The 25,150-nt window shown below is 40.5% G+C and overlaps 1 protein-coding gene across 7 annotated transcripts in view; it reads left to right on the top strand.

Moving 5' to 3' along the window:
• CADPS (calcium dependent secretion activator) overlaps window positions 1-25,150 on the top strand; it is a 483,917-nt gene that overhangs the window by 197,427 nt on the left and 261,340 nt on the right. For all 7 annotated transcript variants that reach the window (XM_066596628.1, XM_066596625.1, XM_066596629.1 and 4 more), the window contains exons 4-6: window positions 9,518-9,598; window positions 11,307-11,543; window positions 14,171-14,292. In XM_066596628.1, the coding sequence (XP_066452725.1) occupies window positions 9,518-9,598; window positions 11,307-11,543; window positions 14,171-14,292 (440 nt within the window). The remainder of the gene's footprint in view (window positions 1-9,517; window positions 9,599-11,306; window positions 11,544-14,170; window positions 14,293-25,150) is intronic.

Genomic DNA, 25,150 nt, shown 5'->3' with positions numbered 1-25,150 from the left:
GCTCATCATGACAGAGACAATGCTGTGTGTTTAAAAAATTACTTTTTCCATTTTTCCAATTAATCCCCTAGAAACTTGTCAGCTTGAACATGCTGTCTAATCTGCAGGCATCATGGTATAGAGCAGGAGGAGCTGAGCAGATGGATATATAGTTTTGTGGAGAAAGATTCAGTAGAACTTCTATTTTGTTCATTTATATTTCTGTACATTCTGAGCTGAACAGTCCAATGGGCGGTCCTATCAGTGATTGACAGCTACCCCTGCATCTACAGTCATACACAGATAGCTGTCAGTCACTGTAGGCTCCGCCCATTGGACTGTTGAGAATGAGCAGAGATATAAATGAATTAAATACAAGTTCTACTGAATCTTTCCCCATAAAACTATATATCCATCTGCTCAGCTTGTCTTGCTCTATAACATGATCACTGCAGTTTGGACAGCATGTTCCAGCTAACAGATTTCCTTTAATGTCAACATGAACATACCAAAATGTGTTGTAATATTGTCTATTTTTGATGGTCTTCTACAGCGATTCTACTCTTTTTTTTGTTAATTACTAGCACTCGTTGACTTTTGCATGAATTATTTATTGTAAGAAGCACATGAATTTTTAAGTAATGTTCTTGCTGTAGACCATAAAATCAAACCACATTTACCAGCTAAAGTCTTTCCTGAATCAAAGAGACATAATAGGATTGTTATTTTTCTATTGTTTGAACATGGCACATTATCAGGTGCAAGATGTTATAACATTCTCACACTGCAGAACTATTTTATAGGCACCACCTTAGAGTTGGCAGGTTGCAGACACTAACATTACAATCCTAAATCGCGGAGCATGTTAATCCCCACCCTGTTCCACAGGGAATATCCCTAACCAGAGACATTTTAACCATTAGGCCTGTGTTGAGGGCCCTGGAAGATGGGTCATGGCTGAAGGCATCTTGGACCTCTTCCTGCTGTTGGTCATGGCCAGCACCATGCTCCCCATCTGCTACAGTGAATGCCACGCCCTTACTTTCAGCACACCAGCTGTTACTGCTGCCCAAAGGGTGAATGCACAATAGCCCACTTCTTAAAGTGCCAGCACATGTACCCAGCTTTTCAGTCCTGGACCAATTTTGATAGGCTCCAGTCTATTTAAAGCACCCTTTTCCTGGAGGTTGCCTAAGTAATTAGTCTCCTACTGTGCAAAGGTGCTAAAGATTTTCTTCTTTTGACCCGTACCTATCCTACTTGGCTTTCCTGGTTTCTCCTCTCTTGATTTGAGCCTATTGAGTATAGTTCTTAGGCTTGCTGCCTGCTCTGACCCTCAGCCTACTTCTCAACTAAGCAAGAAAACTGCCTGTCCTGATCTCAGGTCTGCTGCTTGAGTGCATCTTTGTCTACTACTTTCAGTACCTGGTTACACAAGATTTTTGCCATTCCTAACCTCGGCTATGTTCTTCAACTATATCTCTGTCTACACATCTGATACTACGTTACAGAATTCCTGACCATGTTGTATCAACTGCCTCTTAACCAAGACTATTTCTAGGGTAGTGATCTAGGGTTCCCTGCAGAGATCAGATTCCGATTAGTGGAGTTAAAGGGTGAAAACTGAAGATCTCTCAATCCTGCCCTCAGATCTCGCCCTAAATTAAATCACATGTCCACTGACATGCAAACTCATTACCAATTTTCCCCTATGTAGACTGTATGTCTAACCCTCAGTTCTCTTTGTGTCGGATGGAGGAGCCTGCTGTTATCCCGCATTCTGTACTTGGAACCAAAACTGGGTTTCTTCTTCTCTAAAGGCCCAGTTACACACAAATATAATCTTTCAAATGATTGAAAGTCTTAGCAATGATTTTGCATAAAGTACTAATGGCACTAATGCCCATTAGTACTTTATCAGCTTTATTTGCGTGCAAATGAGCCTTCTGGAGCTGCTTGCAGAACTCAACAGGTTGTCTGAGCTCTGCAATTAGCTCCATTGTTTTGGCATGAGCTACTAAGAGAAAACAATCTTATCACTAGCTCCCGTTGAGATAACAGCCTGCTGTCTATACAATGGTTCTTAAGTTCACCTGAAAAAAATATCGTTCAGACGAAAAGTGCAAAGATTATCGCTCATATGCCATCGCTTTAACAAATTTTGAGCGATAATCCTTGGATGTAAATGAGCCTTAACTCTCTATAGCATGCACAGAGAGATAAAATTAGCATTGAGGACAATGGGGCAAAGTTTCTTAAATGCAATTGCAGTATTGTTTATCAAGGTGGAAATAACCAAAAACATTTTTTCTTGATGAAGCAGTAACAGAGTTTTCCCACAGAAAAACTCGAAAATGGTTTTATGAATAATGAATTTCTGTTCTGACTCTGACCGGCTTCGGCTGTTGTTCTTTTGTACATAGAAATAGTACAGCGTGTAAATGTAATCCAAAAGCACAATAAACTAAAAGTAATTGTAAGTACTACTGCTACCCCTGAGACCTGGTATTTACATGTGGGTACATATTGTGTATGTTCGGTTCGCAGCGGCCTGAATTTACCTTTATGTCTAGGGCCCAGGACACTGTTAACCCAGCCCTGCCCACAAATGATCACAAATGTCTTCTTTATGAACCTCTGCATGCCCTAATTAAATGGGTTGCCCAAGTTCTAGGTCCAGTATAAAACCAGTTCCCCAAGCAGTAACATAACAAATAGACATATAGTCCTGCTGTGTCCCATGCCACTGCTCTGTATCTCTCCTCTGATGTGAGTCTGTTTACCGGATGCCACAGGCTCTGCAACCCATAAGAGAACTCAGAGATCAATCGCTGAGCTCAGTTATTAGCTGTAGTACCTGTTATGTGTTGTAAATTGGAGGGGATTGCAGCCTGTATACAAACAAGTAGCGGAGAACCGAGCAGTGCTGTGGGACACCGCGGGAGTATAAGCCTATTTGTTATGCTACTGCTTGGGGAACTTGTTTTACACTGGACCTAGAGCTTGGACAACCCCTTTAATCTTAAATCTACTCTGAAGGGAGAAGAGTGAATCTGCGCACTCATTGCTTCCAAGCTTAGTTTTAAGTGGGCGGCAAACTGAGCAGTTGCCCAGGGCCTTGTGTTGCGTCAAAGCTGGAACACCTTATCGAGATCAGACATAATTTGTTGTCCTAAAAGGATAGATATGCATCCAATATACTAAAATTTGTTGTCCTAAAAGGACGAATATGCATCCAATTTTATAAAATATTTATAACTAATAGAGATGAGCGAGCCTACTCGGGCACGCCCCTTTTTCGCCCGAGTACCGCGATTTTCGAGTACTTCCGTACTCGGGCGAAAAGATTCGGGGGGCGCCGTGGGTGAGTGGGGGGTTGCAGCGGGGAGTGGGGGGGAGAGGGAGGGGAGAGGGCTCCCCCCTGTTCCCCGCTGCTACCCCCCGTGCCGCCACTCCTCCCCCCGTCCCCCGGCGCCCCCTGAATCTTTTCACCCGAGTACTGAAGTACTCGAAAATCGCGGTGCTCGATCGAGTAATTACTCGAAACGAGTAGGTTTGCTCATCTCTAATAACTAAGCCAAAAAGTGGGGCAACCGGAAATCTCACCTTAACCTACTAATGTGATGAAACCATACCTAAAAGCAGTGCACTCGCCCTGACAAGGGCAACCCCACCTCAGGAACTTTGGGTGACTCTGACTCTCCCAAGATGGAAACAGAGATAATGTTTGCTACAATAAAAAATAATTACTGTGTTAAACAGGAATGCAATGAACCAGATAGAATACCAGTGCAGGAATAGCAATTAGACAGGAGATAGATGTTAAACACCTCAAATATCCTTAACCCAAACTTATCTTACAATTAAGTAGGAGAGGATCTGCCAATTTTACGAGAAAGACCTTCAGACTGGAAGAAAAACTGGTGTCCTCAATGAGGAGCAGCTGGATGTATATAGACATGTGTTGATTATCCACCTACGACGCACATCTCCCAGCCGACCACTCCATCCACACGCCAGGAGAGAAGTGTTCACATCAGCTACCAATGCCAGAATGACACTGAACATGCGCTGCCTTGTGGCTCGCGTGAGTTAGGGCTGTTTCTCAGGAAGCCAACAAGAATGGGGACGGTAGAGGCAAACTAAAATCAACCAGTATTATATAGCAATATATGACACCATATTTGGTAATTGAATTGCAGTATTATGTTATAACTATATAGCATTATTATGTGAGCTTTTTAGGGAAGTAATATTTCAATGACATGCAAATTCATTACCAATTTTCCCCTATGTAGACTGTATGTCTAACCCTCAGTTCTCTTTGTGTTGGATGGAGGAGCCTGCTGTTATCCCGCATTCTGTACTTGGAAACAAAACTGGGTTCCTTCTTCTCTAAAGGCCCAGTTACGCGCAAATATAATCTTTCAAATGATTGAAAGTTTTAGCAATCATTTTGCATAAAGTACTAATGGTACTAATGCCCATTAGTACTTTATCAGCTTTATTTGCGTGCAAATGAGCCTCTTGGAGCTGCTTGCAGAATTCAACAGGTGGTCTGAGCTCTGCAATTAGCTCCATTATTTGGGCACTATATGGTAAGATTATATGTGTTGCATATTATTGTTTTTTCTTCGGACAATGTGAGGTCATTGTGTTGAATTAAATTAGGTAGAAAAACTGTCTATTATGGCAAACCAGTGGGCTCTACTTTACTTATTGCACAGAGCCAGAGCAACAATGTCTATAAAATGTGCCATTCCTGGAATTTATGTTATTGTTCGAAGATAAATTCAGTTGAAAATCCACATATACCTATAAATTAAATAGTGGGATGTATTTGGGCACTGCAATGGACGTGCACAAAATGATAATGGTCTCCTCTGTTGACTTAGATCTTGAAGAAGAATCAAACACGGTCTTGAAATGCATCAGTACCTCTGCAGTAGTGACTAAACAAGACCCACTATGTTACCTGTGGACATAAGCGATGGACATTGACAGATAAGATGTCCTCGGCAATATCATCAACTACTTTAGCTGAGTGATGCACATTATGCACTAATTGATTGATCGTCTGTTAATTTGAAAATTTCTAAATTAGTAGCAAGTCATTGACCCTAGGGGGCTGAGATAGACAAGTATGATGAGGATTAAACTTCTCATGAAATGATTATTGCAGTGTTTAAATTTAGACCCGTAGAAAAAGCCCAGAGGAATATAATGTTACTCTATTAACAGGGATTCTTTTACCTGGAGCCAATATGGCTGCAAACACACTTTAATAAATGTGACTTTATAGCAGGAACAGCTTGTCCAGAAAGTAAATGAGTAGACATTTGGTAAAATGTTCTGAGATCTTTGAACATCATAATTAAAGAAGTAACATAGTGATCTAAAATTTTCCTACCCTTATTAGATGGATGGATGGAGGAGGGGGAGTTAGATTAATTGACGCTGCCTGATTAATAACACAACAGGAGTTTACTCGGCAGGATTAAAGACGGTAGGTAAGTTATTATAAGACAAAGGTTATTAACAGTGGCATAGCTAGAGTGAGTGTAGTCTGCAATTGCATATAGGCCATGATGCCCGATAAGGCCCAAAGAGCCCTCCATAAGAAGACACCAGTATTATAAATGGCACATGGTAGGTGGGAAGCCCTTTTATATATGTTGGGGAGCTAGAAGCGTCTTTTACGTCTATGAAGTTATGCCTGTGTACCTAGAATTATATAAATGTAACTAATAGAGATGAGCGAGCATACCCGTCCGAGCTTGATGCTCGTTCGAGTATTAGGGTGCTCAAGATGCTCGTTACTCGAGACGAGCACCACGCGGTACTCGTCTCGATTAAACGAGCACTGACCATTGAATTCAATGGAGCCAGCAATACAGCCGGCTCCATTGAAAGCAATGGGCTGCCGGCGATCTCAGGATGAATTTTCGGGAAGGGCTTAAAAATATAAGCCATTACCTGAAAATCATCCTAAAATGTGTAAAAATAAAAAAATAAAAATATGTCAGCATAAAGATCGTTCTCCTCTGCCATAGCCGTAACAGCTGTGACAGAGAAGAACGATGTTAGCCCATTGAATTCAATGGAGCCAGCAATACAGCCGGATCCATTGAAAGCAATGGGCTGCCGGCGAACGCGGAATGAATTTTCGGGAAGGGCTTAAAAATATAAGCCCTTACCTGAAAATCATCCTAAAATGTGTAAAAAAAAAAAAAAAATGTATACTCACCTTTCCGCTGCAGCCGGAGTTCAGCCACGTCTGGCCGGCAGTTCTCCTGAACTGCTTTCTGCAGTATTCAGCAGGTGGAGATTTAAAATCGCCGCCTGCTGAATGAACTGTCTCTGATTGGTCACAGCCTCACCAATCAGAGGCAGCTCTCACTCACACCCATTCATGAATTCATGAATGGGTGAGTGCTGCCTCTGATTGGCTCAGCGCAGGGACCAATCAGGGGCAGCTCTCACTCACACCCATTCATGAATTCATGAATGGGTGTGAGTGAGAGCTGCCTCTGATTGGTGAGGCTGTGACCAATCAGAGGCAGCTCATTCAGCAGGCGGGGATTTTAAATCCCCGGCTGCTGAATACTACAGAGAGCAGTTTAGGAGAACTGCCGACCAGACGCGGCTGAACTCCGGCTTCAGCGGAAAGGTGAGTATACTTTTTTTTTTTATTTTTACACATTTTAGGATGATTTTCAGGGAAAGGCTTATATTTTTAAGCCCTTCCCGAAAATTCATCCCGCGCTCGCCGGCAGCCCATTGCTTTCAATGGAGCCGGCTGTATTGCCGGCTCCATTGAATTCAATGGGCTAACATCGATCTTCTCTGCCACAGCTGTTACAGCTGTGGCAGAGGAGAATGATCTTTATGCTGACAGTGCGGGGGGGGGGGGGGGTCTCACTCCCACGCTCGCCGGCAGCCCATTGCTTTCAATGGAGCCGGCTGTATTGCCGGCTCCATTGAATTCAATGGGCTAACATCGTTCTTCTCTGCCACAGCTGTTACAGCTGTGGCAGAGGAGAACGATCTTTATGCTGACAGTGCGGGGGGGGGGGGCCCACTCTTGTCGCTATTGTGGCTTAATAGTGGGACCTGGGAACTTGAGATGCAGCCCAACATGTAGCCCCTCGCCTGCCCTATCCGTTTCTGTGTCGTTCCCATCACTTTCGTGAATTTCCCAGATTTTCACAAATGAAAACCTTAGCGGGCATTGGCGATATACAAAAATGCTCGGGTCGCCCATTGACTTTAATGGGGTTCGTTACTCGAAACTAACCCTTGAGCATCGCGGGAAGTTCGACTCGAGTAACGAGCACTCGAGCATTTTGGTGCTCGCTCATCTCTAGTAACTAATGATCAGTTGGAGGTGTTTAGCTTTAATTTGGTATCTATTGGACCTGATTATTTACATGACTCAATTATTGGCTTGTGCATCAACAAAGGAAAACAGCTATGGTCAGGCATCATTTGACTCTTACTCTTCTGAGAGTTTGTTTGTTCATTATTAATCTGCTAAAAGTCATAATGCAAGAAAGCATATACCATATGAGATACATATTTTACAGGTTTACTCAGGGGCGTAGCTGGAGGTGGGGCTTGTTGATTGGCACCAGGAGAAGCATCAGCAAGTTACTCTGCCTCAGTTTGGATATGTAAATCCAGGATTAGGGCAGTGTTGACCCTGAAGGCCTGCACTAGCCAGACCACAGTGTATCCATATTGCCTGGAATGGTCCTTTAACCTCTACAAGGCCAAGCCTGTTTGTGTCTTAATAATCAAGCCGAAATTTAGAAATCTAGTATGTATCAATTTAACAGAGAATAACTCTTTTTTACACATCCAAGTAATCCTAACACCGTTTTTTTGTCACATATTGTAGTTTATTTAGGTGGTAAAAGTATACCGATATGATTTGCATCCAAAGTTTGGAGAAAACTTTTTAAACAGTTGTCAGTTTTCCATACTTTCAACTGCAGCATGGCAAATACGTACATACATATTGTATTAATTTTATATCAGATATATATATATATATATATATATATATTTTTGCATTTTTTTACTTTATTTTGAAAGCACATTTGAAAAAGTTTGCACGTTTCTGATAAATTTGTGAGGATTACTAATTTAAGATTAATTTTAAAAAAATTGATATATATTGTTTTTTAGTTACATTTATATTTAATTCTGAATTATTAATTTATGTTAATTGTATTGACAATTTAATGAATTTGTGTAATAACTAACTGATGTACTAAATTAATGTAAAAGTTTGTTCACACATAGCAGAATTGTTGCGGCGTTTTTGCACAATAAAAAATCTGCACTGAAATCCATGTTAAAATCTGCATTACACCATTGGTGTGGATTTTGACGCAGATTTTGATATGGATTTGCAGCAGACTTCATCTCTTCCTTTCAAAAGAGTGAAATCAACTGTGGAATCACGTAAAAAAATGCATAAAAAATCAAATGGTGTGGATTTTGGTGTGCATCGGAACCAAAATCCTTAGCATAACTATGCTACTGATTTTGTTGTGGATTCACACCTAAATACATTACATGTGAACGTACCCTTATAAATTAAAATTATTTCTAGATAGCTTATTAAAAATGAACCCTGCACTATGCAATCACCTATACAAGCTAAATAGTGTAGGTGATTGTAATAGAAGGGTTAATTTAGGGGTAATGTGTGATGTTTCACAATACAATCAGCTTCTTTTTCCTCTGTTCTCACACTGACAGGAGAGAGGGGAAGAGCAGGAAAGAGAGAGGCTGTTACAGCAGTGAAATGCCACGAAAGTTTGTTACTATAACAAACTTTCCCAGCCAATAAGTGGCTGTAACTCAGACAGCACCCAAATCACAGGTTATTAGTTACAGCCTGTTTTGTGTGTTTCACCAGGTCAGGGCGGCACGATCACCTGCTGAGTGAAGAACATAAATTTATTTTACTGCTGCACAGAGCTCAGCAAGCAGTGGCATACATGTACAGTGGGCAGTTGCAAATAGTTAAAAACAGTATACAGTGATCCCTCGCTATATCGCGGTTCAATGATTCTGGCTTCAGTGTATCACGGATTTTAGATAGACCATATATAATTCTGTTTTTGCAGAGTTTTTCCCTATATCGTTGAATTTTGTGGTACATACAGGAAATACAGTACGCCACTAGCGCTTGCCAGCGCTAGATTGTACACGGCACACGATTGGCTGATGGAATGTGTTCTGTATCGGGTGCTGATTGGCTCACTAATTGTAGCATCGGTCTGTTTGTTCGCTTTTGTGATTGTTTGGCAGTTCACCCGACAGATTGATTTGTGTAAATAAAATGCTGCGCCTCAGCTGATTTTCACGTATCGCGGGGGTCTCTGGAATGTAACCTCCGCATTAGACGATCACTGTATAATGAATTTTTAGGTGCATGAAAATATAGCCATACTATAGACTGCCTATACAATCAGACTGCTCCCCAAAGCAGTGTCTTAAAATCATGTTACTTCTGTTTTCACAGTTGGACAATCCTGATGAACAAGCCGCCCAGATAAGACGTGAACTAGATGGACGTCTTCAAATGGCAGATCAAATTGCCCGGGTAAGATTTTTTTTTTGCCTTTTACCCCTTTGAACAAGGTTAAATATCATGCACTTTACAAATCAGGACTAACCTATCAGAAAGATGTCTTCTTTGAGTAACATGGGATTAATGAACATTTTAATTGCTTGTTGTATTTAATATATAGAGAAATTAGGGTCGTGGGCCTCAATTAAAACAACATAAGCCTCAATTATAACTGTCAGTGAGTATCGGGCTTTTTGGATGACCCTTGTAACCAGTCATTAGAATACATTCTTGTGTGAAGGCCTTATAATGAGTACATTTGAAAGTAGAGAAGTAAACAGGAACAGGAGTGAGTTGTTGTCAGTAGCAGGCATCATGTCATGACCGTTACAAATTGTGACATGATCTGTTATGTCAATATATGTAGGTTAATATCTTAATATCTAGTAGAAAGAGATGATTTGGACAACTTTTTTGGTTTAGATTTCATGATTTTCCTCATTTTAGGATCTGAAATAGGCCAAAATGATATGTAATAGTCATAAATGATCTCAAAAAGATTTTTGGTTCTAAAAACATTTACCCGAAAATTGGATCTTAAAGGTCCAGTGTAATTTCAGCAACTATAGCTTATACTTTTTTACAAATGTCCAATATCCTTTAATATTAGTTGCTCCCAGTTTCTAAAGGGTAACTAAATTTTCAGAAAAAAATTTGACATGTCTCGAGTTTTAATCAGAGGAGATCCAAGTGCTAAAACTCCCACTAATCACTAAAATGAAGGGGCATAAACACTCAGCACTTCAGATGTCATCAGCTAATGGTCTACAGATTTTCTAATGAGCTGGTAGACCACTCCAAGGAAAGAAAAGAATAGCTGATTGGACACAGCTGTGATTCTGCCCCTTAGTTTTAGAGACTGGTGGGGAAATCAGCACCCAAACCTGACCAATCAGAGCTTCTGATATGTAGCTATCACAAGTCAGACATTTTCTAAAAGTTTAGTTATCTTTTAAAGGGTTTGTACCATAATTGACTTTAATCACTTATCCATAGGAGAGGTGATAAAAGTCTGATCGGTGAGTATCTCACCACTGAGACCCACAATGATTCCGAGAATGGGGTTCCCATGTTCCTACTCACTGCAACCCTCACAGTGGAAAAGAGATTGAATAAATGAGGGTCACACATGCACGTTACGGCTCCATTCATTTTCAATGGGACTGCCAGAGATAGCCAAGTGCTTTTTTCATTATCCCTATTGAAATGAATGGAGAGGCACTGCGCATATGCAACTGTCGGGTGACACAGGACCCCTGTTCTTAGGATTGGAGGTGGTCTCAACAATGAGATACGCACAATCAAACTTTTATCATCTTTCCTATGGACTAGTGATTCAAGTCAATTGTGATACAACCTTTAAGATTTCTACTTGCTGTCATTCAATGTAAATCTTCATTGATAACTTCCAGCAGATACAAATTGGCTCAGGTCATAGACACAGAGGTACATTACAGTTACCAGACATGTGTCCTTATGTACTTGTGCAATAATTTCACTACCACAATAGACTTTTATCCCCTGGAAGTAAACTGCGAAGTTTCCCATTGAATGTTAGCAAGCAGATGCCTCAAAAACCATGAGCAATTGATGCTGAAAGTGAATTGAGGAATTCTTAAAAAGTTTCTTTCAATGGCTTCATCTTGGAAAACTTTTCTTCAACCAATATTCTTGTTTACAGGAACGCAAGTTTCCAAAGTTTGTCTCAAAAGAGATGGAAAATATGTACATTGAGGAGCTAAAGTCTTCAGTCAACCTGTTAATGGCTAATTTGGAGAGTATGCCGGTGTCCAAGGGAGGATCCGAATTCAAGCTCCAGAAACTGAAGCGCAGTCACAACACATCGATCATAGACATGGGGGAAGAAAATGAAAACCAGCTTTCCAAGTCCGATGTTGTCCTGTCCTTTAGTCTAGAGGTAAGTGCAGCAGTATGTCATGCATTAACTTGATTGAAAAAAAGTATTGATCAGCACATAGCCAAACCAAGCCGAAAGTTACTGTATTAATACCGGCAAATTGACAGCAAGAATAACTGACCTGCTTACTTCTAAACACAGCTCGAAATAACGCTCTACTAAAGACAGCAATTTGTCTATCTTGCATTATAAAACCAGCACGCAGGTCATGGCGCCTAACTAAGCAGATGGTGTAAATGTAATAAAAATTAATCATTTTAGCTGATTTGCTTGTACCAATTAATTTCAAAGCAATCATGCATTTGGCAAAGTTCTCTTGCATTCTGCAATGAAATGACTTCTGGCTGACTGCATAGTCAGCAGGAAATGTTAATTCCTATATTAAATGTTTAGCACTTTTGTTGAACTCAGAAGATAATGGTGCTTATGGACTACCGATGGGGCAATTATGGAAGATGTTTGCACATAAGGATATTAGTGGACAGGTTAAAGGTTATTATGCTCTCGTAGAATGGACATATAAGTATTAGACTTCAAGCACATGGCAGAATTGTATTGCATTGCCATACAGTGTACCTGAGGCCGCATACTAAAAACCTATAGGTATACCCCATGTCATGTAAGTTGAAGCATGCCACAAGATGAACTATGACCCCACCCCCCATATGCCACCATATGAAATCAACGGCATACAAAGGTGTAATGATTAAGGATCCATAGCAGCCTATGGGTTCTGCATTGCGGCTGCATGCAAAAAGTGCTATGGCTTAATTATTTGCTTATATTCATTAGTACTTCACCTCAATGGCTGCAAATGTCTAGTAGATGAGGCGTTCACCCATCAGGAGACCAAAACATGCTGGACTAGTTGCATAACTCCTGCAGCCTTCTCTCCATTCAGTCATTGCTTGCATGTAACAACCACTAATACCTCCATTATTCTGATACCTGAACACTAAGAGGTGGAACTGGTAACATTAGCACACAAATTAGATGTAGATTGGCTAACCCCCACTGATTTTGGTGGGACCAGACAATCAACTAATGTGTATGGTGGCCTTCAGACTCTCATCCAATGGACGGATGCCCCAAGGTTTTTGCTCTTGGGGAGATAAGCTTCTACCAGAGATTTTCTCCTCTTTATACATTCATAACACATGCACACTTGGCTAATCCTGCATGTCTTTGAGAGTGTTGGAGGCAGCACTAGGGATAGATAGATAGATAGATAGATAGATAGATAGATAGATAGATAGATAGATAGATAGATATGAGATAGATAGATTGAGAGATAGATAGATAGATATGAGATAGATAGATAGGAGATAGATATGAGATAGATAGATAGATAGATTGAGAGATATGAGATAGATAGATAGATAGATAGATAGATAGATAGATAGATAGATTGAGAGATAGATAGATAGATAGATAGATAGATATGAGAGATAGATAGATAGATATGAGATAGATAGTTCGATATGAGATAGATAGATAGATAGATAGATAGATAGATAGATATGAGATAGATAGATAGATAGATAGGTCTGAGATGGAGAGATAGATAGATAGATAGATAGATAGATAGATAGATAGATAGATAGATAGATAGATAGGTCTGAGATGGAGAAATAAATAGATAGATAGATAGATAGATATGAGATAGATAGATTGAGAGATAGATAGATAGATATGAGATAGATAGATAGGAGATAGATATGAGATAGATAGATAGATAGATAGATTGAGAGATATGAGATAGATAGATAGATAGATAGATAGATAGATAGATAGATAGATAGATTGAGAGATAGATAGATAGATAGATAGATAGATAGATAGATAGATAGATAGATAGATAGATAGATAGATATGAGAGATAGATAGATAGATATGAGATAGATAGATAGATAGATAGATAGATAGTTCGATATGAGATAGATAGATAGATAGATATATAGATAGATATGAGATAGATAGATAGATAGATAGATAGGTCTGAGATGGAGAGATAGATAGATAGATAGATAGATAGATAGGTCTGAGATGGAGAAATAAATAGATAGATAGATGGATAGATAGATAGATAGATAGATAGGTCTGAGATGGAGAGATAGATAGATAGATAGATAGATAGATAGATAGATAGGTCTGAGAAGAAGAGATAGATAGATAGATAGATAGATAGATAGATAGATAGATAGATAGATAGATAGATATGAGATAGATAGATAGATTGAGAGAGAGATAGATAGATAGATAGATAGATAGATATGAGAGATAGATAGATAGATAGATAGATAGATAGATAGATAGATAGATAGATAGATAGATAGATAGATAGATAGATAGATAGATAGATAGATTGAGAGATAGATATATAGATAGATATGAGAGATAGATAGATATGAGATAGATAGATAGATAGATAGTTCGATATTAGATAGATAGATAGATATGAGATAGATAGATAGATAAATAGATATGAGATAGATAGATAGATAGATAGATAGATAGATAGATAGATAGATAGATAGATCTGAGATGGAGAGATTTATTTAATCAAGTTTCAAGAAGAAATATAATTGGATAATACTCCACAGTGATGTCTTCTTAATTGTTCACAGGTTGTAATAATGGAGGTCCAAGGATTAAAATCACTAGCTCCAAACCGTATTGTATATTGCACTATGGAAGTGGAAGGAGGAGAGAAACTGCAGACTGACCAGGCAGAAGCTTCAAAACCAACGTAAGTTTTCACAAAAAGGGGAATTATCTGTGTGATTACTATACTACAAAACATCAGAAAATAGCTTTTTCCAGCAATGAACTATATATATGATGTCCATACAGATGTACTAGAGTTTAATTTGCCTCTTAACCCCTTAAGGACCATATCACACATGTGTTTTTGCTTTCCGCCGTATGAACAACAAAACAAAACAAAAAGGTTTCAGTTTTCCTGCTAATAGAAATGCATTCAGACCTTCAATTTCAATCCATTTTTTGAATTTCCTGACTTAATTCTGTTTTTTACATTGGAGCAAAAGCGCAGACTGCTGTGCTCTTGTTTGCAGTTCAGAAAATGGAATAAACATGGATTCACTTTTTTACATTGTAGTCAGTGGGAGCCTGAAAAAAAAGGTAAGTAATCCATTTCACTTGTTTTTTTCTTTCAGTTTTTTTTACTATCAGGTTTTATTTTTCAGCATGCGCAGAGGGCAAGAGGCCCGCAAATAATGGGAGGGAGGGGAAAATAAACAAGCCAAGCAGTAAGAAAAAAGGATCCCTTTAAAATGCTTAAGAACAGAAGTGAAACGGAAATGAACGGAAAGCATACTTTTCATATTTTTTGAAAAAACCATGTGATGATCTACTGAAAAACTGGAAAGGACGCTTTCCGCTCTTATTCGGTTCACTTCTATTTTTATGTAAAACAGGATCTACCGAAAAACGCTAGTGTGAACTCAGTCTTAGATAAATTTCTATGCCACAGTTAATATACCCTTTCAATAGCCTTTCAATAGATTTCATTATGCAGAGGCAAGAGAACAATATCATTTCAATGACTTAAGATAAATCATCGGAGAAAGTTATCGCAGTCAAGGTGAACTTTGCTATATCTGTACCACAGTGTTAAATACTTAGGGCAACTAAAGACAACAGGAATGAAGTATTTAACAGCTGAAAGAGTACTTTCCAGAAACTTTACTGCTGAGTCAATGCATTCAAGTGTATTATTGCGTGGACCTGTACTAGGGAACAACACATCACTACATCTCATACTTTGGGAACAGATGGTAGAAATTGATTGTTCGGGGTCTCGCTGCTAGGTGTACCCTCTCCACTGATTAGTCAGCTTATTGTGAAAGAGAGAAACCAAAAAAAATCTGCAGTGCTCAGCAAGACGCCAAACTAATTTCCGAACTTGGTGATAAACGGGCTTTTTGGGGGTTTTCCTTAAGATAAGCCATTAACGTATAATCAGTGGGGTGCCGTCTCTAGGACATTGCTGCGTCAAGTACTGCAGTAAAGTGTATCAGTAAGAGTCTCTTACTGCTGATTGCAGGTATTTTGGGATGAGACTGTCACTGATCACACATTCTAACGATAGATAGTCAATGTAAAATCCTGTCCAACTCTTGAAATACTAAGAAAACTGTAGCAATAAGCTCTTAAATATTCAATTCCAACCTGAACTCTACTGAACAACTTCAAGACAATACTGTCTACAGATTGTTTCTTTCTAGTAACCCTGTCTTATGGACTCTTCAAGGGTTCAAGCATTGACCTACAGCGTAAACAACTATAATTGGTGTTTGCTGTGTGCAAGTTACAGGTTTACTTGGTACCCCCAATATTATATTACAAGGATGAGTTATGGTTAGAGATGAGCGAGCATACTCGATAAGGCAAACTACTCGAGCGAGTAGTGCCTTATTCGAGTACCTGCCCACTTGTCTCTAAAGATTCGGGTGCCGGCAGGGGGCGGGGAGCGGCGGGGGAGAGCAGGGAGGAACGGAGGGGAGATCTCTCTCTCACTCTCTCCTCCCCGCTCCCCCCCTGCTCACCGCCACAACTCACCTGTCACCCGCGCCGGCAGCCGAATCTTTAGAGAGGAGGGGCAGGTACTCGAATAAGATAGTTTGCCTTATCGAGTATGCTCGCTCATCTCTAGTTATGGTCATCCCTGATCTGTTATATACCCATACTTGACCCAAGATTACCCACAACTCAACCATAGTTCAACAGCCAATTATGATTCTGAATTTATTAAATGACTTTAAAGTCTTCTATGGAGAGAATCGCTTAGATATCGACTCAAAGTATTCAATGTCATGAATGCTTGACAAAGACTCATTCTTTAGAGTCGAAACGTCGCCATCTTGTGTGTTGAGGAGGCATTATTATCTGTGTATTCTCATGAATGCATAAAATACAATCGCACCAAACCTGCTGCCTGACGTCTTTCTTACTATATGAATGCTAGTAGGTCATCAATATCATCATGCAGAAAGTTGACCAAAGTTGACCGAATCTTTTGAGAGTTTTGTAGCTCCGGAGACCTCACAAGCCGTAACATACCACCCACTTCCATCTGTTGAGTTAATCCGTTCGACGTTGAGAAATGTCCCGGCTGACATTTCATAGCAATAAAAACAGGAGCAGATTTCAGTCCTTATTTTCTGATACAATCTTGTACAAATAAGAATGTAGTAAAACAATTAGCGTAGTCTTTAATAATGACAAAATGTTTGCTTTCTCAAAAGGTTAACTTCGTTATAATTACAGCAGTCAAGATAATTGCTTGTATAACTTCACATTTTATAGCTTTTCTTCTTAACCCTTTTTGGAAACTACAGAAAACCTGGCCTGGCCTTTGAAAATAACAACTGTTGCACTTTCGCGTTAAAGGAGTTGTCGAGCTTTGAGAAAAACATTAGCAAGTTCTGACGCTATAAAGGTGGGAGAGTCCTACTTCAGGGCTGAACAGAGACAAAGAGTGGATCTTAGTTTGGAGGACATATTGGGGCCAATTTGTTAAGCCCTAGATTCCAGAATTATGGCATCTAAATGTCATGTGCCAAAACTGCAACTTTTTAGGCATTTTTCAAAAAGTGTGCAGGGCCCAGCTTTAGGGTGAGGCCAGGGGCGTAACTATAGAGGGTGCAGGGGATGCAGTTGCACCCGGGCCCAGGAGCCTTAGGGGGCCCATAAGGCCCCTCTTCTTCATATAGGGAGCCCAGTACTATGAATAAAGCATTATAGTTGGAGGCCTTGTTACAGGTTTTGCATTGGGGCCCAGAAGCTTCAAGTTATGCCTCTGCGCAGCCTGGTTTAGGTATGGGTATGGGCACAGATACTGATAGAGGGGGGGGGGCCCTGCTCACCTTTTGCATCAGGGCCCCTGAGCCTTTAGTTACGCCCCTGGGTGAGGCCATGCACATTTGCTATTATTGATGCCAGAAACTGGCATAATACAGTACAAGCCTACTCGAGCTTGGAACCAGCGTAGGTTTCCATCTGGTGCAACCAAATGAGACAAATGCATTAAGAATCTTGCGCCTCCTAATACATTTGTTGCTCATAACTGGGTGCACACTTTACTAAGACTGGTGTATAAAATGGTATTCTAAGTAAATAAGCCCTTTTATGTCTACACATCACATGGACAGTCGGTTGATTAAAAAGTTGACTTTGTAATTCTTCATTTCCACTGTGATGCTACTGCAGAGAAACTGAACACTTCTTACTGGATTTCCAGTACTGTGACAACTGATTCAAGATGGTTTTTAGGTTTCCTGGAAGAAACTGAATAATATGTACATAATTATGAATGCTTGATCAGATTGTAAAATAACTGCAGAGTAAACCATAGATAATGTATGCGTATAAAATGGAACTTATAGATTTTGGATGGAGTTACTCTTTAAGTACTAATAAGTATTGAAAAAAGCAGTGCTGAGTGCATACTAACACAGTAGAATCCATTTGGAGGGCCACGTGCCCCTGTCAGGAAAGGGGAAACAGTGTATACAAAGGGTTATCTGCTTTGCAGCAGCTATTTTTGCTAAACATACCCCTAAAAATAAGCTGATTAAAGGTGCTATTCAGCGAGGCCCTCCTTCGATCAGGTGCAAATCTAGCAAATGTTATGCTGACACATTAAGGGGGTTGTGCCAAGATTAAAAATTATTCCCTATCCACAGGGTAGTAAATAAGTATCTGATTGGTGGAGGTCTGATCACTAGAACCCCAACCGGAACAAAGGTCACCAAATGAATGGAGTAGTGGTAACGCATGCATGCTGACACTTCTTTCATTTCAGTTGTACTGCCAGAGATAGCTAAGTTCAACTGCCTGACTATTTTCTTTGGTCCTATTGAAAAAAGCGGCAGTACGCATGCTTGGCCACTGCTCAACTAACACAGCTGGACATGGGACCCATATTCTTGTGATTGGTGGAAGTCCTAACGGTCACACCCCACCGATCAGGTAGTTGTTCCCCATCCTCTGATAAGGTAAGGAGGTAATGTAATGTTACAAGATATTTTTGTCTGCTGGGACAGGGGGTATACCGGTTTCCTTAATGTAGATTATAGATCATAGAGCCTGGAGGACTAAAGGGATAGCAGGGGTCCCTGGGAGTGTTCTCTGTTCCTCTTGTGTCCTGCAATCTCTGATCTATTACCAGGCAGACAGCACAAGTTTCTCTGGAGTTCTGGAACCAGGATCCTATGGGTGACAAGTGCCATTTCCCCTATGGGCACAGAGAAACAAAGCAATGGGACACATCCAGCTATTGCTGAAGCTTGCTGATATTGTGGCTGGTGTTCGGACTGATGAGTGTTATTCATAAAAGACTGAGTACAGAAACTCTATTCTGTTAAGCAAATAGTTACATAGACTATTGCAGGACTTGGTTCTTAATGAGGAAGGACCAGCCGGGGCTGCTGCCACAAGTCCTCATACTCTCCTTTGTATCGCCAATCAGACAGATGGCTGCGGGACTAGGAATGTTTTCAGCCCCCGGGTCAACTATAGGGAACCCCTAAATCTGCGAAATCTAGCAGCGGAAGCAGACCCGGCGACCCCCAGAGACCCCATTCTCACCTGTCCATATCCGCGGCGAGTGTCTCACCCGGCGAGCAAGCAGGCATGTGCAGTGCAGGGCATGATGCGCGGGCACTGGGCTGTGACATGGATAGCTGCGATACTTCCGCTGTGCCCACAGCACAGAATATCGTGGGACAAACGGCTTCCATTGACTGCCGTCCGTGCGATTTTCCGCACAAAATAGAATATGGGGAGAATCTTACAACACAGCATGTCTGTGGACAGACATTGCTACGGAATTCGCGGTGGGTGTCGTGTCTGATTGCAAATTCCGCAGCAATAATCCATTTGTGGGCATTAGCCCTAATGGTCAAATCAGCAGCAGAGACGGAATTCCCTTTGGCACCTCCACAGTTGACAATCTAGCCCAAATTTGCTCGGTTTTCCTGGTGTATAGTGTGTCACCCCAGCCAGCAACTCCCTTTTCAATAATAATGTACAATCTTGACACAACCCCTTAAAATGCACATTTGCAGCAAACTTTAACTTGACCTTATCCCCCTGATAAGCCATCAATAGTAAAGGTCCAGAAGAACCCTTTTAACTTGGCACAGCATTAAATGCACAGTTGCAGCAACTTTCTCTTCTCCAGATAGGTCATCAATAGTTGATCCGCAGGTTTCTACCACTCAGGTTCCCCACCAATCGGCTGATGGCCCAGCCCACTGTCAGTGCAGACAGCTGTAAAAGTAGATGGCGGGTGTCGGCATTGCAGTTGCCTAGTTTTTTAATACAGGCACAGTTCCCACAGAGAATCGCGGCAATTGCGATTTAAATCCCCCGAGCGGAGAATCACTATGATTCTCCGCTCATGGACAGCGGGGCTGCGCTTTCCATAGTAAGTCTTTTAAGTTTGCTACATCTTCTAATTTGTGCAGGAACCTAGCAGCAAGTGTTCAATTTTCCTGCAGCACCACCACAGGTGAAAAAAAGCATTACATGTCTAAACCATTTTTTACTTGCTCTTCACTCTCATATAAATGATGTCCTACAATAGGGCTTAGTTGAAAATATCTTTTGCAAACCAAACCATAACACAGATGCCTCTTTTTAAAATTAAAGGCAAGATAAGGAAAAAAAATGAGAAGATCTAGATATAGCGGTAATTCAAAGATTATTCTTTTATATTTCCTATGATTTTAAAGTGATAAACTGGATTAACAGTCACAGATTAGTCAGCATTGTGCTGCTGCTTCTGGAGCCAAAGGCACAACCTGGGTTTCCCTGATGAGACGTTTGTAGTGATCAGGCCTCGGGCAAATTCTCAAAGATCCTTGCAGCACTTCCTTGCAGATGCTATAGGCAGTGAAAACCTGCGTTTGCTGCTATGACATTCCACCGGGAGATCAAATATGGGGAATTTGTGAACAATACTGATGTTAAACAGCAATGTGTGAACTGCTAATATACTACAGGCTCAGCTACCAAAGTGACTCATAAAAGCTGACTGATTTCTGGAGGTTTTCGCTGGCTCATGTACTGCATATCAGGCAGCAGCATACTGCATAGTGCTCAATAAATCTTACCATGGCGAATATGATTGAGGTCATTTTTGATTGGATGCTGTTGAAGTTAATCTAATTGCTGCGGATACTAGGGCTGATTTACCAAGGGCAGTAAAGGAGCATCTGGTTTTTTATGTATTGTTTATACCTTCGCTTATATTTTAGGTTTATTTTATTTGGTCTGGTATTATACACGGAGTCACCTTGTTGGAGGTACAGTGGGAAAGATAAGTTTGTAATTTGGCTGTGGGTAAAACCAGCTGCATTATCTTAAAGGAGTAGTCATCTTCAGGGCTCGATCAGATGATCGTGGTTTACACGCTGCTAAGCAATGTGTAAACCACGCTGCTGATATGCAGGGAAATTTGTACGTGAATGGGCTGTCCCTAGCTCCACAGAACAGCCCGTTCACACGTCTGTGGTGCGGGCAGCCTGCTTCCACGGTCCCCATAGGAGCCTATTATTAGCACTCTGAATAGTGTGCACCGTGGAGCTGACAGCGAGTTGGCACTCATTGTCCTTCTTTTTTTTATCAGAATGCCTTTTTATATGGCAGGGATGGCTGAATAACTGTAGTCAACCAGCAGTCAGATACCACTAGGTCATTGTCACTGGCGTAACTATAGGGGATGCGGTTACACTCGGGCCCAGGAGCCTTAGGGGGCCCTTAAGGCCTCTCTTCTCCATATAGGGAGCCTAGCACTTTGAATAAAGCATTATAGTTGGAGGCCCTTATACATATTTTGCATTGGGGCCTAGGAGCTTCAAGTTTCGTCTCTGGTCATTGTCTTGTTCCATCACCCAATGTCTCTTCAACTTGAGATCATGGATGGCAGTCCTTACATTCTCCTATAAAATATTTTGATCCACCTTAGAATTCATTGCTCCCTTAATGATTGCAAGCCACCCAGACTCTGAGGCAGCAAAGCAGTCCCAAACCATGATGCTCCATCCACCATGCTTCACACTTGGGATGAGGGTTTGATGTTCATGGCCAGCGTTCTTTTTCCTCCAAAGATTACCTTGTGCATTTGTGCAAAAATGTTCCATTTGTGTTTGACCTGTCCTGGTGGTATGGAGCAAATTTGACACACATCGCCATGTTGTTTGGGACACAACAGCTTCTTTTGTGGTGTTCTTCCATGATTACCATTCTTGCTCAGTTTTTCTGATGGTGGACACATGAATAGAGGGTTTTACAGTTTGTAGAGCCTTCCGTGTATATTTTGCTGTTAGCCTCAAGCTCTTTCTCATCTCTTTATGGATTGTCTATTGTGCTCTTGGAGTGAGTTCTTAATATTTTGCCAACTCATAGGAAGAGTAGCAACAGTCCTGAAGAGTGATGAACAAACTTTTCAAAAGTTTGTTTGGTTTGCCAGATTTGAGCAAAAAGTTGAGTTCAGCCTGCAATAGTTTAAATCAAACTGGAGCTTCACCAATACCATAAAACTGGTGCATAACACTGTCTAAAGGCCACAAAAGCACTGTTTAATACTTTTAGGTCACCTAGGAGTGTATGTAAGATTTTTGTAGTTGTTTTTAAGGCAAAGCTAATGATGAAAAAGAAGGGAAAAGTAGGAAAAGGAAGAAAAAAAGAGAATTATTTTAATGGTTCGGCCAAGATAAGCCACCTGAGATTCAGGTTCACGCTGAACTAAACTTTTTTTCAAAGTTTTACCCAAAACAGAGTTCTACTTTTTCAGTTCACTCAGCACTAGTCTTCAACTTTGCATCATAAAAAGCTAATTCCCTATCAATTTCCTGGCAAATCTGTATCAAATCTACATCAACATTCATGCGTATTTGCCATGCTGGTATCTATTGAGCCAACAAAGAGGAGTCCATTGAACACTAGAAACTAGTTGGGGATTCCACAGAATGAAAAAAAGTTATTAAGCCTCTATGACCCTTTTTCATAAAAAGTAATTGCAATACACAAATGGCGAAGGACCAAACATGTAAATGAGAAACTCAGATCAGCTACAGCCGTATAAATACTGTAAAAACACCACAATATGAAGCGTTCTGCCACCCAGTGTTAATAAATGATAATACAGTAACTGTGCCACAATTATAAGATTGTAAAGAGCTCCTACAAAACACATGGGCGATAAAGTAATATTTATAGACACAGAATCCTCTTAACAAATAAATACAAAACTAAAGGAAGTATATGAAATAATAATAATAATACACTTATAAGATATATATAAAAAAAGATGCAACAACGCTCCTACTGATGACTATAAAATCATGTTAATGCCGGTCTACTCTATATTCCTTGTTTGTATTTAGGATGAATTACGTCCATTAGTGGACTGACCTTATAATGGATCTCCTCGGTCTGTCAGCAGGATACTTGTCCTGTACGTCATTGACAATGACATTGAGTCTCAAAGTGGTTTATTTATAGACACTCAGCAGGGGATTTTTTTTTAATCCCTACGATGACTGTTTTAGAAAAAAATCCCTTATATGTTATTTTAAGTCAAGTTGCAAAAAATTCACGCCACAAAAAAGTATATGATTTGCCTGAAACTTCTGGCTGTTACAGTGAAGTTGTATGACTATTTGATGAGACGATTTGGTTGCGAGTTGCATACAATATAGGAAGTAGATACCAATAGCCACAGATAAGAAATGTGTAACACTGACCCAAAGGGTAACAAGAGGGCATCCTCTATGTTTAGAGGAACAAGGGTTTTATCACCAACACAGAAGGGGGTTCTTTACTGTAAGAGCAGTGAGACTGTGGAACTGTATGCCTGAGGACGTGGTGATGGCAAAACTGATAGAGGAGTTTAAGAGGGGACTAGATGTCTTTCTAGAGCGCTATGATATAGACATTAAATAACCCGCGGGGTTGTTGATCCGGGTCTTGGAGTCAAATAGTAACTTTCAAACCTCGATCCAGGGATTATTCTGACTGCCATTCTGACTGCTAATTGGCTTCTGCCTCATTGGTTTTTTTTTTACCTTCCTCTGGATCAACAAGTGGGGGTGGTGAAAACAAGCTGAACTAGATGGACATTGTTTCCCTTCAGCCTAACATACTATTTTACTATGTAGTACAATAGGACCCCAGAGGTTCCTCCATCTCCTCCACCCAAGACAAAAAAAAACCTTAAAGAGATATTGCCATGTCGGATAGCAATGACCAAGATGGCAACACCCCTCTGTATGTGGCCCGGGTGGCTGGGAGTACGGAAAGAGCCAAGTGGACTGTGCTACACTGTTTTTGTGTTTTTGACCTCCTGTGACCATAGAGCTAAGCTGTGATGGTGTCAGGGATCTATCATACAATATAGCTCTGGGTTTCTACCTGCATCCAGAACAGATTGACACTAAGTTACATCAACTCAGACTGAGGTATACCTTGAAACTCCTATGCCGCAATGCAAAATCCGTAATAAGACTTCCAAATACCATGTGCCATTTACAGTACTACTGTCTGTTCTTATGTGGCAGAGAGCCTTTAGGGTTCCTCAGGCAACATGGCCTGCTTTGGACCTCTCTCCTTATAGCTGACCTCTACCCTTGCATCACGCTAGCAGACATGGAGTAGATACACTCACTCAGCAGCAAAACGTTTCTATAAATTAGTTGGTATCTAAAGTTTCTTGGTTTCCCCTTACTATTTGCTCTTCATACGTGTAAGTGCATGTGTTTATCAATGTACATGTGGTTTCTATCTATATGCATTTTTTTAAATGGAAGAATTAATTTGTGCGGAGAAAAAAAACCAAAACGTTGATTATTTGTAACACTTTAATATTAATCACATTCGAAGAAAGACGCGACTCAGGGACACTTCAGCCTTCACGCTTCACTCGTTAGACATTTCAGAAGATACAGAACGCTCTTAGTTTAACACAACATATCAAGACAAATACTGCCACCTAGTGGTGACAGGGTATATTTACACAACAGTTAAGAAATCTAAAAGCAAACCTATGGGCTTGTTCCGTTAAGAGGGAATTAATTTATATCTGAGGCGGTTCGGGTCCCTGATTCATTTTATTGCGCCACTGCAATGTTAAAGTCATTCTTCATTCTGATCAATCAAACCTGTGGCCATTACCTCTGCTCGCTCTAAGCTGCACCTTTCGGAAATGTTAGAGTTAAAAATGACAATCCTATAGACTAGTATAGCTTGCTGACCTCATTAAAATAATGTTTTAACTCTTTCCTCCCCAGAGCTTACCAGCAACATGGAGAATACTGCCACTGTTTGTCATTTTACAAGATGAGCAGAGTCCGGGCCCGATTAAGATGTTTAGGAGCCCTTGGACTAAAACATTGGGCCTCAGTTATCAACACTGTTTAACAATAAGACTGTCCTTATTGTCCTTAGCAACCAATCAGAGCTTAGCTTTCATTTATGAAACTGCTAAGTTAAAAGGAAAGCTGAGCACTGATTGGTTACAACGGGCAACAAGGACGGTCAAACTTTTAGGCAATTTTGATAAATGGGGCCCATTGTGT

This window comes from Eleutherodactylus coqui, chromosome 3 (assembly GCF_035609145.1).
Source record: "Eleutherodactylus coqui strain aEleCoq1 chromosome 3, aEleCoq1.hap1, whole genome shotgun sequence".
Lineage (NCBI taxonomy): Eukaryota > Metazoa > Chordata > Amphibia > Anura > Eleutherodactylidae > Eleutherodactylus > Eleutherodactylus coqui.
Note: the sequence above shows the minus strand (reverse complement) of the source record. Positions and strands in the feature narration are given on the sequence as shown.